The 15,236-nt window shown below is 49.3% G+C and overlaps 1 protein-coding gene across 1 annotated transcript; it reads right to left on the bottom strand.

Moving 5' to 3' along the window:
- Positions 1-1,110: 1,110 nt before the first annotated feature.
- On the bottom strand, positions 1,111-14,862 carry LOC121086688 (cytochrome P450 3A29-like). The gene is made up of 13 exons (XM_040590735.1): positions 14,735-14,862; positions 13,652-13,745; positions 12,472-12,524; positions 11,236-11,335; positions 10,713-10,826; positions 10,011-10,099; positions 9,276-9,424; positions 8,660-8,787; positions 8,242-8,326; positions 7,113-7,273; positions 6,675-6,901; positions 5,050-5,212; positions 1,111-2,881 (listed from the first exon to the last, which is right to left on the bottom strand). Exons 1-13 carry the CDS (start codon positions 14,803-14,805, stop codon positions 2,786-2,788), a joined length of 1,530 nt encoding a protein of 509 aa, XP_040446669.1. The 5' UTR covers positions 14,806-14,862; the 3' UTR covers positions 1,111-2,785.
- Positions 14,863-15,236: the final 374 nt, after the last annotated feature.

Below are 15,236 nucleotides of genomic sequence, written 5' to 3'. Positions count from 1 at the left end.
CACCTTCGGCTCTCAAGCATAACTGAGTTCAGCAAAATGAAGATGAGATCTGGCACACCTCGACATGGTTTTGTCCCCTGCCAGAACCCCACGCAGGTGCCAGGAGATCAAGCACTGCCGTGCATTCCCTGGCTGGTCTCTCCGTGGGTACGTCGGTGGTGCCCGTCACAGCCACCCGCTCCCCTGTTCCATCAGCGCTGGGTACTGGCAGATGAAGATGCTTTTGAACAGAGATGAGAGAGGCTGAGATCCTTTGACACCTGCAAGTGAACTGTACATTGCCAAAATGTTAAGCAGTTTTGTGAGAGAGATTATCCTGAAGGATGTTTTCCGTAGTGTTGACATTTGTGCGTGAGTGCTTAATTCCAACAGAGGCGAGGAACCCCTTCCCTCGCTGCCACCAGGCAAGCTGTGGCCTTCGCTCCAGCAAGGTTATTAATTCATCCCTGACCTGTGACACTGTGTGGGACACTGTCACCCTCATCTTCTCGGTCACTTCTCAAGGCAGAGACCTGAGGATTTTCCATGCCCCTTTTTATGAACTGCTGTGACAGTGCAGGCACTTCTCGGCTGTTTGTTCTCCAGGGGTCTGACTGCTTCTATATTTTGTCATTCTCCCCTGAGATTACCATCACCGTCAAATACAGTGCTACAGCTTTAGAAAAGGGGACAGTAACAGCTGAAAAGGAAGATGAATTGTCACTTCTGTACGTTGGTGGCAGAAGGGAGCTGCAGTGCTGCAGGATGTGAAGGCAGAAGGGGAAGCAGGGGCTGCCTGAGCTGCGGGAATTTTCTAACCCTCTCACCCAGTTCATTGGTGACTCTAGAGAAGCAGCATGAACTCTTACTCTTCCCCTACAATTCCAGTCAAGGGTGTCTTTCAGTGGGGAATTTAATCGGCTGCAGAAAGGTTATTATGTCTCTTTCGGGGTTTTCTACTCAATTCCTACAAAATATAGCAAGAAAGTATAAAAAGACTAAATAATAACACACATATAATACATCTATCTCTATATAAAAGAATATAAAGGAAATATAAAGACTTCTATGTAGTGAGTAAAGTTCTTAAGCCCAATTTTGCAATAGGTATCACTTCACACCATCAACAACTCTGCTCAGCCATTTATTTTGGACTGTTGAATCTTAAACTTTGCATTTCCAGAAGCGGCTCTTACTATTGTTGATACACATAGGCATTAATTCAGGATATAATGGGTTTTCATCTCCCAGGAGTCCAAATAGCATACGGTAGTGACTGGGCTGGATGTATGCACATGCAAGTATTTCACCCAGTGCCAAAATTTGACAGCTTGGAAGCAGAAGACATCCTCCTGTGGAAGGGTACAAGCAAAGCAGATGCATGAGCTGTTCAGGAGAGCATGGAGAACACTTCAAACCCTGTATGAGGTGAGCTGGTCTGCAGCATGGAGCAGATGCTGGGATCAAAGCCCTCTAACGGAAGGACAAACGCTTAGCTGAAACTAGCAAGACCCGCACCCGCAGTTATTTGTGGTGCTAGAAGATGACAGTGGAAGAAAGAACTGCAAAAGAGAACTATCTCCACTCTGTGGCACTGATTTTTGAGGATCCTTTGAGGATCCTGTCAAAGTCAGGGAGCCCAGCTGGGAGAGGTGATGGGACCACATCGTTGTCTGGCCAATGGCTTATGAGACCTACACGTGGATTCACTTGTGTACGGAGAAAAGAGTAGAGACTGGCATCAGTTACAGGAGAAGGGAGCGGGCTTTTTATTGCAGTTAGCCCTCCAGTACCAGTTTCTGGAAGAATAACGTGAAATGTGAGCATACGGGTCTTCTAGAATCTACAAAAATGCCAAAGTCTAGCAGGACTCTCCAGCTCTCAATAGCCAAAAGCAACACCTTCCTTCCAGATCAGGGTTCTTCAGGACATCTGAAGGCTCTTAGTGCTGCAGCCTGCACCTTTAATCCAGTTAAGTTGGTCTTAAAATTGCCTAATATCAATCAGAGACTAAAAAGTGTCCTGACAGCAGTATAGATGGTGGCTGTGTTGACAGTCCCTTCTACGGGAGGTGGCTGCAGCCTGTGGTAAAATAAGCAAACAATCCAGAAACACATGCGGGGCACTTCTCTCCCACTCTGTAAATCTCCAGCCATTGGGGGTAACTGCTTGTCTCTGAGCTCCTCCAGTTAACTCATCTGCACTCTAAATCACACAAAAGCCATCGAAAATCATAAGAAAATCTAAATAAATCATCATCAGAAACTTTGCTGCAGGCGTTCATTCCTGCAAGGATGTGACCATTTTAACACTTGTTAGGGTCATAGCACACAGCTGAGGAAATAGTCCTGGACAACTCTGCATTCCCAGGAGAATAAAACCAGAAGACAGAGAGAGTCACCCAGCAGGCAGTAGGAACAGGAGCAATGGTAGCATTACTTAACTATGTGCAATTTGCTCTCCCTATCTTGATTTAAATTACACTGCCAGAAGAGACTGACAGTGTCTGGAATCAAATTGCTTAGAAAAGTGCCTCTTCAGAGGGAGAGAAAAAAATGCCCAAATAACTTGAGTGCAAATGGTCTTGCAAAATGCCTATCGTGATCAGGGACAGCAGGATCTGCGGCTCGTGTTCTTTAGGATAATGCTCATGTAATTATGCTGAGCCAAATCCCTAATGCCGCGTTGTGAAGTGGGGGGGGTCGCACCACTGACGATGCGACAGCACACACATCAGTCTGGGTCTCCTCTCCAGAGTTAGGGGAGGCACCATCAAACAAAAGTCTCTGAGCTCTTCCTGCTTCCTTCACTTCTCCAGGTCAGTGTGGGCTCTGGGGACCATCTTCAGGATGATGGGCTTCTTTGGTTGCATGATACCTTTTGTATCCAGAACCAGAGGGATCTTGAGCAGGAGGAAAAAAAAACAAAACACAAAAAAATGCCATATCAGCTGGGAAAATATACAGTCATGACACCGACAGGACCCCTACAGCCCACATACATCTTGGTCACCCCTTGTTTTCAATGCATTTACTAACTTACGGGTGTACATATATATAGCAGGACTATCACTGTTGCTTGTGCAAAACACCTACAAGCTGTGGTTTCATAGCCCTCAGCTCTTGAATAAACTGGTTAGTGAATCCTGACTTTTGCATGGCATGATCAGAAGAGCTTGGTGCACTGACCAACAGACTACACTGGAGGGAAAAGCACCCAAAATCGATCCGGAGAGTTGCAGCTAAGGAGGGGCACGCAGTACCGTTTTGTTTAATGCTGAAGAGTGTCAGCGCTAAGGGGAGCTAGATTGTAATGGGAGCTGGAGGAGCAGTAAGCTCGCCAGCAAGAATGAAACTCAGATTGCTGCTCAGACTGAGTACCAAAGAAAAAGCATCCTCACGCCGAAAAGCGCAGGGCTCCCATGGGGTATGCCGGAAATCTCAATAAAAAGGACATTGAAAGCAGGTGTTGGAGGGAGTCATTGTGCAAGGGAGGGAAGAGTGTTTTACCAGGTCTCCTCCATCGATTTGATGCTGCTGGTATTCCAGCCCTCCTTCTCCCCGTCAGGACAAGGCTGGTACACCCCCAGCCCGACAAGCTACATTAAAATCCTTGTATCCCAGTAAGCTTTGTTTCAGGAAATTTAAGCAATGTGGCTCAGAGCCCAATGTGCCATCAGCAGAGGAGTGAGAGGAGGCTGCAACTTCCATATCCATATTCCAAAGGGATGTTCAAGCACAGATTTTTCCCTCCTGCTCTGATCTGATGTACACGACATCTTCTGTAGAAAGAAGGGCTGAAAGAGCCCCATAAACCTATGGGCACCAATAATACAATACATATTTAACTTGCCTCCTTTTAATTAAAGGCAGTTATAAAAAGAATCAATTTTATGGATTGCAGAGGACTAGAAAAATGTCATTAGACTTGGGGGAGGGTGGATAGGTCACTGCATTGTTAATGGACTATTACAGTCTTTCACCTCCAGGTTACTAGTTGAGTTGCAATCTGAATCTGCAGAGATTTCCAGCTGAGCACCTGTGCCAAGTAATAATTTAATAAGGGTTTTTCCATTTCTTACAACAAATGTCCTTTGAATACACTTGCTGCCCCCTTTGCTCTGATTTCTCCAGCTCTCCTCGTGAACAAAATGCATTAGTGCCACCTCCTTTTTGCAGCCGTCAGTGCAGAAAGCCGGGTGGGGGCTGGAAACCAGCACCAACCACAGTGCTACCCGCCTGTGAGCGACCAGGAGCTGCCGTGTTTTCGGGAGGGCCTGATTAACGTGGAATTTCCCACAGCCATGGCACTGACTTTGGGTCAGACAGCCCCAGCTTGCGGGGTCTGTCCTACCAGTACCACATGTCACGTTCACTGGGATCCTGGGCAAAGCCAAAGCCTGCTGGGATCCTGCACAACCTCAAAGGGGGAGCAGGTCACCAATTCAAATTTAGCTCAGATTGTGCTTGCTTGGAAATTGTCACCCTTCTGAGGCTGCCTGGTGGCCCACAGGAGATGAATTTCGGTGCCTTGGGATCTCTCACAGAGAACAGCCATGCCTGTGCTGCAAAGCAGAGCTTTGGGGTGGGCTGGGGGGATATACCCTCCCTGCTCTCTGGAGCAGGGTCTTCCTAAGCCAGGCCAAGGCAGCCTGGCCGCGCGGCACAGGGGAACAAGCACCCCCCAGAGCTTCGGTGCCTCCAGAGAGAAGCAGAGGACTGCAGGGATTTCAGCCTGACATATTCCAACATTAAAATTGCTTCTGTAGAGGCTTAGAAAAATATATCAGTAACTTGTGGTGAACCATTTAAATTAACTGAGGAGATTTAAATACAGTTATTCCCATATGCCACTCTAATCCACAGTGAAATCTTTCTCCCCGATCTCTGCGTGAAGTAGTAAAAGTCAAGTCTGCAGACAAGGTTCAGCAGTCCTGAAGTCTCTGCACTCCTCGGGGAAAAGAGGAATTTAATGTGCATGAGAGGAAGTTCCCTGCTTGTCCTGAGATGTGCACAGGACTGTATCAGTGGGACTAAAGGGCAGATAATGAAACACATCCCATATCCTCACCGGAGTGTCTTTGCAGGTTCTGAATGAGAAGTTTTGCAACAGGACGACCACAGCAACTTTCACCATGAGGAGAGCAAACCTCATTCCTATGCAGTTCCTGGGGCCAGCCCCAAACGGCAGGAAGGTGTAGGGGTCAATAGACACTTTGCTCTCTTTGCTGAACCTGATTACAACCAGGAAAGAAAGTTAGAAAGAGCTGCTGTTCCAGCATGTGTCAGCTTGCAGGTCTGCAGCGATGAGGGGTCTGGGAAAGCAAAAGCTTTTTGTGTTTCTATGTGTGTTAGACAAACCCAGCTAAGCCCCTTATTTCTGTCTCAATAGATACATTATGCTCCTGCTTTTATCCTGCTGCTTGGAGTTGGTTGTGCCTCTCCAGGTGCATCTGGTGAACAGGGAATACCTGCAATATGCTAATGCATTTCATAATGACTCCTTTCTCAGAACTCCCTCTCAGCTCAAAAACTGAACCCAGATTTCAAACCCTAAACCACACAGGTCTACAGCTTCACGTCTTCCCTTTAGATCAAAGGACTGAGCGAACACAAAGACGTTCTCCCCCTGCGTGACTAAAGGCAGGGTTGCTTTTGAGACATGCCAGCCATTCCTCTCCTCATCATGAAAAACAGGGAAGAACAATCAGCTTCACAGAGAAATTTGTCGCTGAGCATTTTCAGTCACACTTCTTAGTGATCAGGTAGTTTTCATGTCAGAAAGCTTTTCATGCCTGGTGCATGAGGTCCAGGTACAAACCTCTGCCACGCTAAGTCAGCCACAAAGTGTCTTGCTACTGAGACACCAGCACATGCCTCTGATGAACTCCCAGCAAGACAAGCGATCCCTACAGAGCTCCTGTCCAGCTATCCATGCCTGGTTTGTCAGCTGGCGTAAGCTGGAGCAACTGGTGTACCCTGCCCATTGCCAGAGTACCCTTATTTGTGTGGTTCCTTCTGCATTCGACCCCAGGTGACCATAGAGGTCCATAGGTGATTTCAGCAGCACCCATCTCCCTCCCTAACTTCTGCCTGATACTGCTGCCATGTTTTGTTCTAAAGGTCGTCACATCCCCACAGCGGGGTTAGCTCCCTGGGGTACTGCAACCCCTGGTGCTAGGGCACAGATCTGGTCCTGCTCTCTCTGGACCAGCCCTCGGCATCTTCGTGGCCACCTGAAGCCCAGCAGGTCCAGGCCCCCCCAGGTCTGCTGTGGGCTATTGCCTCATTTCACAGGGTCCGACAGAGACTCCTAAGCGAGGATTGTTTCATGACTTGAGTTGAAAAATTAAGTTTTATTTCCTCCCCGTCTTTGCCCTTCCACTGCTGATTTGCACGGCATTGTGCCAGTCACCCAATGGTTCTGGTTTTAATATCTGCCCATAAACCCCTCAGTGTTACAGCTGCTGGGAGCTGCTCTCACTGTCGTTCCCTTCAATGCAGTTAATTAAATTCCATGCACAGTTTATGGATGTAGATCATAAAACTCCCCTCACGGTAATGCTGGGACTAGATGTCAGACAATGATAAATGCCTAATTTAAATGTTATAATCATGCATTCCCCACTTGTGCTGCCATTTCCACTCCCAGGGCCAAGGGTGAGTGTGCAGCTATTCCCCCCCTCCAGCCCTCACCTCTCAGGCCTGAACTCCTCTGGCTCCGGCCAGTATCCCGGGTCACGATGCAGCACATAGGTGGGGATCAGGACCACCATGCCCTTTGGGATAGTCACACTGTTGAGCTCTACTGTCTTTTTGCAGACCCTCTCAATCCGGCCCACAGGGGGGAAGAGCCGGAGGGATTCGTTCACCACCATATCGAGGTACTCCATCTGCATGATGGTGTTGTACATGGGAGCAGCCTGGGAAGAGGAGTCAGGATGGCTGTGAACATGTGAACATGTCAATCCCCAGCACCACCTCCATGCCTCCCCCTCAGGTGTGGGAGACCAGGGGAAGGGGAGCTCAGTGCTCGCACCTCCTCCACTCCGTGTTGTTTCCAGCCTGGCTTTTGGCTCAGGGTCTCCAAGGCACAGGCGGGATGAACCCCAGCATCTCCCCACCCTCCTTTACCTTGTTGGGCAGGTTCGCATCGATCTCCTCCTGCAGTCGCTGCTGCACGTCAGGGTGGGTGGCCAGGTTATATGATATGTAACTGAGAGTGGAGCTGCTGGTCTCGTAACCGGCGAAGACGAAGATAAGAGCTTGGGCCAGAATCTCCTCATCACTTAATGCTGAAAAGAAGCAGAAAAGCACATGAAAGAAGCTGAAAACTATGGTCATTAACCCTTGGGAATTCAGGATCCCACCCATCAGTCTAGGTAATGCTGATCATAACTGAACAGCTGCTAACCCTCTAGTACCACAACGGGGCATCTGGCACCGCTGTGCGGCCAGAAAACTGCCGTCAACATCAGTTGGTTTCTTTAAGAGCAGAATCAAAGTGTGTGCAGCCTAAGCCTGACTCAGAAAGTCTCTGCTGTCTTCTGGGATGGTGCTCCGAGCCAAAAAAACCCGACAAAAACAACCAAGAAAAAAAACCAAAGGGGCACATGCCAGGAAAAGGTAGCGATGAAGAGATGTCCAGCAGCTCCTCTGCCATGAGCCTCACGCTGCTGAGGCGTTAGCAGCTCTGAGCACGATGGGGCAGTGGCCATAAGGACAACAGAGGGTTTAACGCTGGCGCTGCTGTAGCATCCAAGCACTGCTGGGGTGCAGCCTGCAGTGCAGGGTGTCGTACAAACACCGCCCTGGCACCTCAGCAGTTTATAAGCATCCTGCCTTGATTGAGGTTGGTGGACTGGGGCTATGCCTTGGCTGAGCTGTTATTTTCTAAATCTAACAGTTTACCTAGGATGAGGAACAGAGATGAACTCACAGATGAGCAAGGTACATGCAGCATATGTGCTTTGTGTGCTTTAAGAAATACAGCCAATGTAGCTGGCCTTCAGAGAAGATAAAATAAGAAATGGGAATAAGGAGATATTCACTATGTTTGCTCTTTGTTGCACAAACAGACCCCAGGATTTATCCCAGGAAATGGGATAAAATAAAATTTGGTTGATAAGTGTATCATTACGGCCCCACTACTGAGACCTTGGGTCTCCTGCAGGATTATGACTGAAATCCTCTCCTACTTCCTTCAGCTGCCTGAGGCACCACCACGCTTTCTGCCGAGAGGAGGACAGATCTCAGGACATACATTTGTACAGGTTGGTCTCGGCAGACTTGGAGCTGTCATGTGAGCTCTGCGAGTCAACCATGAGCTGCAGGAAATCCACCCGGTCCTGGGGAGAGACAGAGGCGGTCAGAGCAGATGGGAGCGGGGAGGAGGCAAACCAAAATCCTTGCTGAGACACCCGCTCCATTCCCAGCCCCAGCGGTGGGCTCACAGCTTCGCTGCACGCTGGGGGCCAGGCTGGAGACCCTCTACGAACACAGATACTTTCTCCACGTGGAAGTTCAGGCAGGGCGTGTTACTGGCCCTCCCCAGGTTTGTTGAGCTGGGAGTCGGTATGCAGAGTTGACCATAAACTACGGCTTCTGAAAACACCATCAGGTCCCTCTGCACTCAGAAGGACAGCACAGTGAAGAGAAGAGGCCACCTGGGCAGGACTTACCATGCTGCCGCCCTTTTCCCGTTCCTTCTTCATTTTTAGGAAGACGCTGCTGAAAAAGTTCGTGATCTCTGAGGGTAAGACAGAGACATTCATCCTTTCCAGCACTGGGATAACGAAGGGAAACAGCACTAAAAGGAGAGAAAAGAACAACATAGTTTAGCTTAAAGGGTCCAAGAAACTCAAAACTGGCACAAAGCATAGAAAGGAGAGAGGTAATCTGGATCCTGACCCAAAAATTTGCTTTTTGTTGCCTTCAGTTCTCTTTTTACCTAACAATGGCTGGCGTTCAATAACGCCTGAGAATTTCCTCTCTGTGTCACTACATGGCCACAATGCCACCCCAAGTGTAGCTCTCTGTGACAGAGCAGCTCTCCATCGTGTCTCTGCTTGTGGGAGGATGCTGCAAAGAGCCACATGGGCTATACAAACCTTGACTGTGGTTTCCCTCAGGAAATATTTCCGCTGATCTTGTTAGGGTAAAGCTAATCCTGCAAAGTGCTGAGCATCTTCCATATGGCACAGGGGACTCAAAGCTACTAAGGGGACTACCAGGAAATGCAGGTGGTCACCACCTCCAACATCAATTCAGGGCTGTATGAGATGAGGTGTGTCATACCTAAGAATACGAAAATGGGGTCTAGGAAACTGAATTTGAGAAATTTCTTAATGTTGGTGACAAAGGGGTCATTGGGGTTGCTCATGGAGTCAATATTCACACTGAAGGAAGTGCTGGCCACCACGTCCATGCTGTAGGCTCCAAAAATGCTAGGTAGAGAAGAAAAGAGAGTGAATGGGAGGAACCCAACCTGAGTTAGTAAGAGCCCATGTACAAACAGTCCTTGAGAAGGGGAATCTCTTTTAATCAAAGACTCAGTGCAGAGTCCTAACATAGTAGGTCCTGTCCTGATTTGGCAGTAACCATCACTATATTCTCACAAATTTCCCCAGTTGCGTTCATCTCCCAATTTTTCTCAGTGCCAAAATCCTAGGCTGTAGTTGGAAAGCACTGAACTGCACTCCAGGGTAACAAAGACTGATTCCTGATTTCCATCTGTAAAAGAGATTTAAATGACATCCAAAAATACCACATCTTGAAGGGCTTCTGGAATGGGCCCTACTCCTTCATCAAAGTGCATCCCCAGTAAAATGAAATGGGGAACATGGCACAGCTACTGCGTTTGAGCAGAGTAGAGCACAGCAAGCCCACCGCTGAGGAACACACCATGCCCATGACTGCTATGGAGTTTGCCTCCAGAGTTGGCAAAGAATCTATGCCACAGCATGGAAAAGGCTCTCCAAAGCTGAACACACCATACAAACCCCTGCCTGTCAGCCCCACACAGGTACTCACTCCTTCACGGCCACGAACTCATCATTAGCCACTTTCTTCTCAATGTTTTTCACTAGTTTTTCACCGTAGTGATTAATGATAGGGAACATCTGAAATGCAAACCGAAGCAGAAGGCGCTGTTGACTCTTGCATCTCCCCCAGACAAGGCTGGGCAGCTCCATGCTGCCATCGGCGACATGCCAAGTCTTGGGCACGTGGAGGAAGGGCAGGCAAGGGGAAGGTGTCATTTCCAGGCCTCAGATGTTGCTTTCTCTCATCTTAATCATCAGTCCACAGAGCTCATCTGACTGACTGAGCAACATTCTCCTCCCAAAATCCACACGCAGCTCCTATTCCAGCTGAGCATCCACTCCAGCTGGGAGTGACCATGGCTCCTGAGCGTGTGGAAAATGGGCACCCACAGTCTGAGCGATGTGCTCAGCAAGAAGAAAACACAGATCGTAGGGCCAATGGCTTCAGCTTGCAACACCATGTGTGCCATTTTACCCCCCACACCCTTCTCCTGGCCCCCTGCCATGGTGACAGAGAGCCACTGTGGTGCCGAACTGCATCCCACAGTGCAGGTGCTGGTGGATGTGGGTGCTGATGGATGTGGTCTTAACGAAAGGGGTGGCTTCCCAATTCAAGGGGAAGCTCTGCACTCAGGAACGGCCTAGTCCTCCTCCAGTTATTGATGCAAAGCACCAGTGGCCTCTGCTTTACCTCCTTCAGCTTCCCGCTGGTGAAGGTTGGGGAAAGCACAGTACGAATCCTTTTCCACGTCTCATCTTCAGCGTTGAAGAGCGCTGACTCCAGGATCCCGTTGAGACCGAAGTTCTGCACAGGGAGAATGTTACAGCAGAAAGGACATGGTTATACAGGGAGATGGGTGGAGGTCTCCAGCCCCCTTCCACATGACAGAGATGCAAAAGAAGACCCCACCACAGAGTGTTGAGGTGGCCTCTGAAGTTGTACCAGCTCTGCCTCAAACAGAAATGGAAACAATAACGTAAGAGTCATAAAGACATCAGCCCAGGGTACATCCAGGTTGATGTCCCAGCCAGAGTGGCCTCTATACCCCCCCTAGCAGAGTTCTGTTGTTGGTACCACCAATAAACCGCTGCACAATGGAGGACAACTACTTGCTGAAGGGCTCAGAGAAGGATAAAGAAACCAAGGAGAAACTCTTTCCTTCTTGCTGCATGTGCTCTGGAGCAGAGAGCAAAGCATGGAACCAGATACCTACCCGGCGATTGGTGAAAATGGTATAGCACTCTTTCACCAGGATGTTTTTGATGAGGACGGGGTCCGAAATGGCCAGCACAGGCTGCCTGCCATCAAAAATCCTAAGCCAAGAGAAACCAACGGTCAGTCCCTCGCTCATGGTCAGCTGGAGCGCCAGCAGCCTGCTTTGTCTGCGGCCAGAGCCATGCACACCGACTGCTGGAGCCCAAAGGGTCTGGGCCAGCTGGGTCCCCTCTGACAAAACAGCCGAAGGGATGAGGCTGAAGCTGTTTTATTATGTAGTAAAACAGGAGAAAGGGAAAGAAGGTGCCAAACACAGACAGCATGAGCGTTTCTAGGAATGGTCTGTGGTATGAAGGGTTGCCAAAGCAGTGTGGGTTTAGATAAAAGGCGGCTTGTGCCACGACACTGATCCGCCGCACTTGGGCTGTCAGAGCTCTGCTGCTGCAATTGGTAGCTGGAGTCAATAAATCCACATCGAATAGCCCACCTGTGGGGTAAAGAGATTTCCCTGCCTGGCCTATGAGGCAACGAGAGGGGAAAAACTCATCTGTCTCCTCCATTTTCCAATCAACAGAGACAGAAAAACTTAAAAGCCGTGGTGTGAGCTAAAGGGCAGGGAGCCTTGGGCCACAGCCGAGGGAAGCTGCCATCTTCAAGAGGCTTGAGAACATTTAATCTGTCGAAAAAATGCGCTAGGTTTCCTGAAGCCTCCCAGGATTTTTTTTTTTGCACAACAATTTTGCTTCGGTTTGAGAGGTTCTCAGTAGAAGCACGATAAGAGGCCCCTGCACAAAACCAGCGCTGTGCAGGGAGTGGGGGGCTGGTTGAAAGGTAACTCCCGCCCCAGCTCTGGGAAAAGCCCAGACCGAGATGAAAAACACTGCGGCAGCCTGCAGCTTGCTTTCTGCTCCAGACAGACAGAAGAGCAGCTTCAAAGGCATAAGGCTCAGTTTGACACCGAGCAGTGGAGGTTATTTTCAAAGCTTAGGCAAACAAACGACCCTCCAAACTGGCCACCGCCATCCCAGCCCTCACGCTGTACTGCAGTCCCAGCAGGAGGGAAGCCTTGGAGAGATGGCTGGAAGACTTTCTCGGTGGTGAACCTGGATTTTCCCAAGCCGTCACTGCTGGAATTACAGTGCTGAGACACGGTAGCAACATACCTTTTCCTATTCTATTCTGGGGCCGCGGAGCACCCCAAACAGGCAGTTTTGTTCTGCAGAATGAAACTCACCCCCAGATTTTGCCATACTTTTCAAAGCATAGCTGATCGAAATTCAGGACTCCCTGCAAAAGAAGAGAGGAGAAATGAACAGTTTACCAGTGAAGAGCGATGAAAGCCGGTCACAGCTGGCAGAGCGGTGCATCCCACAGACCCACTGCAAGCAGCAGAGGTTGGGCGGTGCATGGCAGCTCAAAAGAGTTGTGTAGACACTTAGGGGACACTTGCGCTGGAGTGAAAAAATAGAGCGGAAAGAAAAAACCAAAACCCTTTTGACTTCCACTAGCCAACCTGAGCTAAAAATGTAAGGAAGAGAAGGTCTGACAGGGCGCACAGTTCGAGCGTGAGCAGAGTCAGCAGGCAGGGCTAGATCCCGGGGTGTCCTTTCGCCTTCAGCTCAAAGAGTTAGAGCTGCGATTGTCTTGTCCTCATGAGATTTTCCACTGCAGTTACTGAACCAGAGTGATGATGGCTTGTTTTGTTTTGCTTTGTTTCCTTTAAGGTTTTAACTGATACTACATGTAAGGATAAAACTTATGGGACACATAACACTCACCATGCATCAACTAAACCATTAGTAAGAGACCATGTGCATGCTGTAAACCCAGCAAACGCAAGGTAAAACACCTCTTTCGCTGAAGCTAATGCATTTTGTTCTCCATTTGCAGTCAGGTACCTGGGACCAGCTACTACCTAGTTGTTTCGTAATGTTGGGTAACTTGATAATATCTGGTTTTTATTTAGAAATCTATTTGTCTTGGCTTAGTCTCAGGCTGGCCCAACAGCAAGTGGCTGGATGGGGCATTGCTGGGGTTAGTTCAGCCTGTTCACAGGCATGACAAAAAGCAGAAAGAACCATGCAGGTCTCAGAAATTAGAAGTCTGAGGCATATCTCCAATATTTTTTGTTTGCTTGTTTCCAACAGTACTTCAGCTGCTGGGGAGCAGGTAGAAATCCAGGGAGAAACTAATAACTTAAACTACAAAGCAGTTGAAAAACACAGCACGCCTCATCCAGGCCAACCTGAATTTTTGTGTTCTCTGTGTGTCCAAAGAGCTTCCTACCTGAAAGCATCATTTCCATCCGACTGAATCAAGGGCAGAGGAAAGAGATGCCCAAAGGATGGAAAAAACAACACCAGCTACAAGTAAGAATCTAAGGCAGATATGGAACAACAGCTGCCAGTACTTACATGCCGGTACGCCAGGAAAGTTCCCAAAAATGGCAGAGGCCGTGGGCCGGGAATGCCCAGCTTCCTGAAGGTCTGGAAAGGCCATATCCCATAGCTGCCAAGCAAAAAACATGTGAGATGCATTTATGCAATGAAAAAGAGATTATTTATACTGAGTGCAGTGAACAGCTTCAACAACTTGTTCCTGCTACCCAGAGAAAGCTGACATCATGGAGCAGCAGCCCTGCTGAGGATACTCTCTTCCTGCAGCAAGTGCAGGATTACTCGGGGTCTGAGATAATTTGGGGTACATTTTGGTACAAGGGCTGAAAGGAGCGGCAGCCCAGCCTTGGCAAACTCGCTGTGCTCGCTGGGCACATCGGCCATGCCTGGGGGCCTCATGCAGTTCCCCCCATCAGACAGCTGTCACTCAGGGGACTGGGGAGAGGTCTCAGAGGGATGAAGTTCTCCAGCTGAGACCTGCCCCTGTGTCTGGCTTTGCAAAGCCCTGCTGCGATGCTCAGGTAGAGCCACAGTAGCACAGCAGCCTTGCAGGGACATAAATTACAACAGCAAAATTAAGTTTTTGCCCATATAGCTCACTACAGCTCCCCTGAGCGACATCAGCAAAAAGGGCAATTTTGCCAACGTAACTATTTAAATGGGGGCTTCTGCTGGCACAGGCAGACACAGACATCACCCACTGCCCTGCTCCCAGCCTGCAGAGCCCAAGGACACCCTGTCGCCTTTGCAGCCAACAAGAGCTTGCTGCGGTTACAAATGTGGAAGTTACTTTTCCTTTTGGATCTGCTGAGAAAAGCAAGAAAGTCAAGAAGTTCCCTTCTGCTTCCCTCCCCCCCCCCCAGCCCAGCTCCCTCCTTCCCCTCCAGCTGGCGCAGGGAGGGCACGGGGAGCCCTGCAGCCCCCCTTTATGAGCCCTGGCTCTGCCCCGAAGGTACTCCAGGAAAACTGAGGATGAGTTTTTAACACTAATTCATGAACTTGGGCACTTCATTCCAAGGGTGATGGCCTCAACCCCCTCCCCAGCTGCAGGAACAGGGTTCTGCTCCTCCCTGTCACCCTGGGGGACCAGCCTCTACTTACAGGACCAGAAGGCTAAGGAAGATGATGAGGAGCAGCCAAGTGACAAAAGAAAAGTTTGGCAAGAGATCCATTGTGTCTCCCAGCCTGCCCTGAGAGCATTTATCTCCTGTGAAGCCAGAGCCTCTGTTTACGAACCTTTTCCCCCTGGCCTTTAGGCACAGCCAGCTCACATGACAGGGGAGGAGATGTCTTGTTTGCTGTGTTGCTCAAACCCTAACCCTTGGGCAGTTTTCTCCCTGGATTGGGCGGTCAACAAGATGCCCAGCCCCACAAATCTAGAGATTGGAAACTGCTGAGATGACAGTTTTTACAAGAGGAAAAGGTAGCAAAGTTTGCCGGCTGCCTTAACTTCTTCCACCTGCCTCTCTCCTGACAGCCACGAGCTTCACCTGGGGCTGAGGGGGGGCCCTGGCTGTTCCTACAGCAGCAGTGATGCTGAACCAGACTTGCTCCCCTTTAGCCTGTCCAGTCTTGCTTTTGCTGGCTTCATCACTTTTACTGA

The sequence above is a fragment of the Falco naumanni genome, chromosome 4 (assembly GCF_017639655.2).
Source record: "Falco naumanni isolate bFalNau1 chromosome 4, bFalNau1.pat, whole genome shotgun sequence".
In the NCBI taxonomy this organism is placed as follows: domain Eukaryota; kingdom Metazoa; phylum Chordata; class Aves; order Falconiformes; family Falconidae; genus Falco; species Falco naumanni.
Note: the sequence above shows the minus strand (reverse complement) of the source record. Positions and strands in the feature narration are given on the sequence as shown.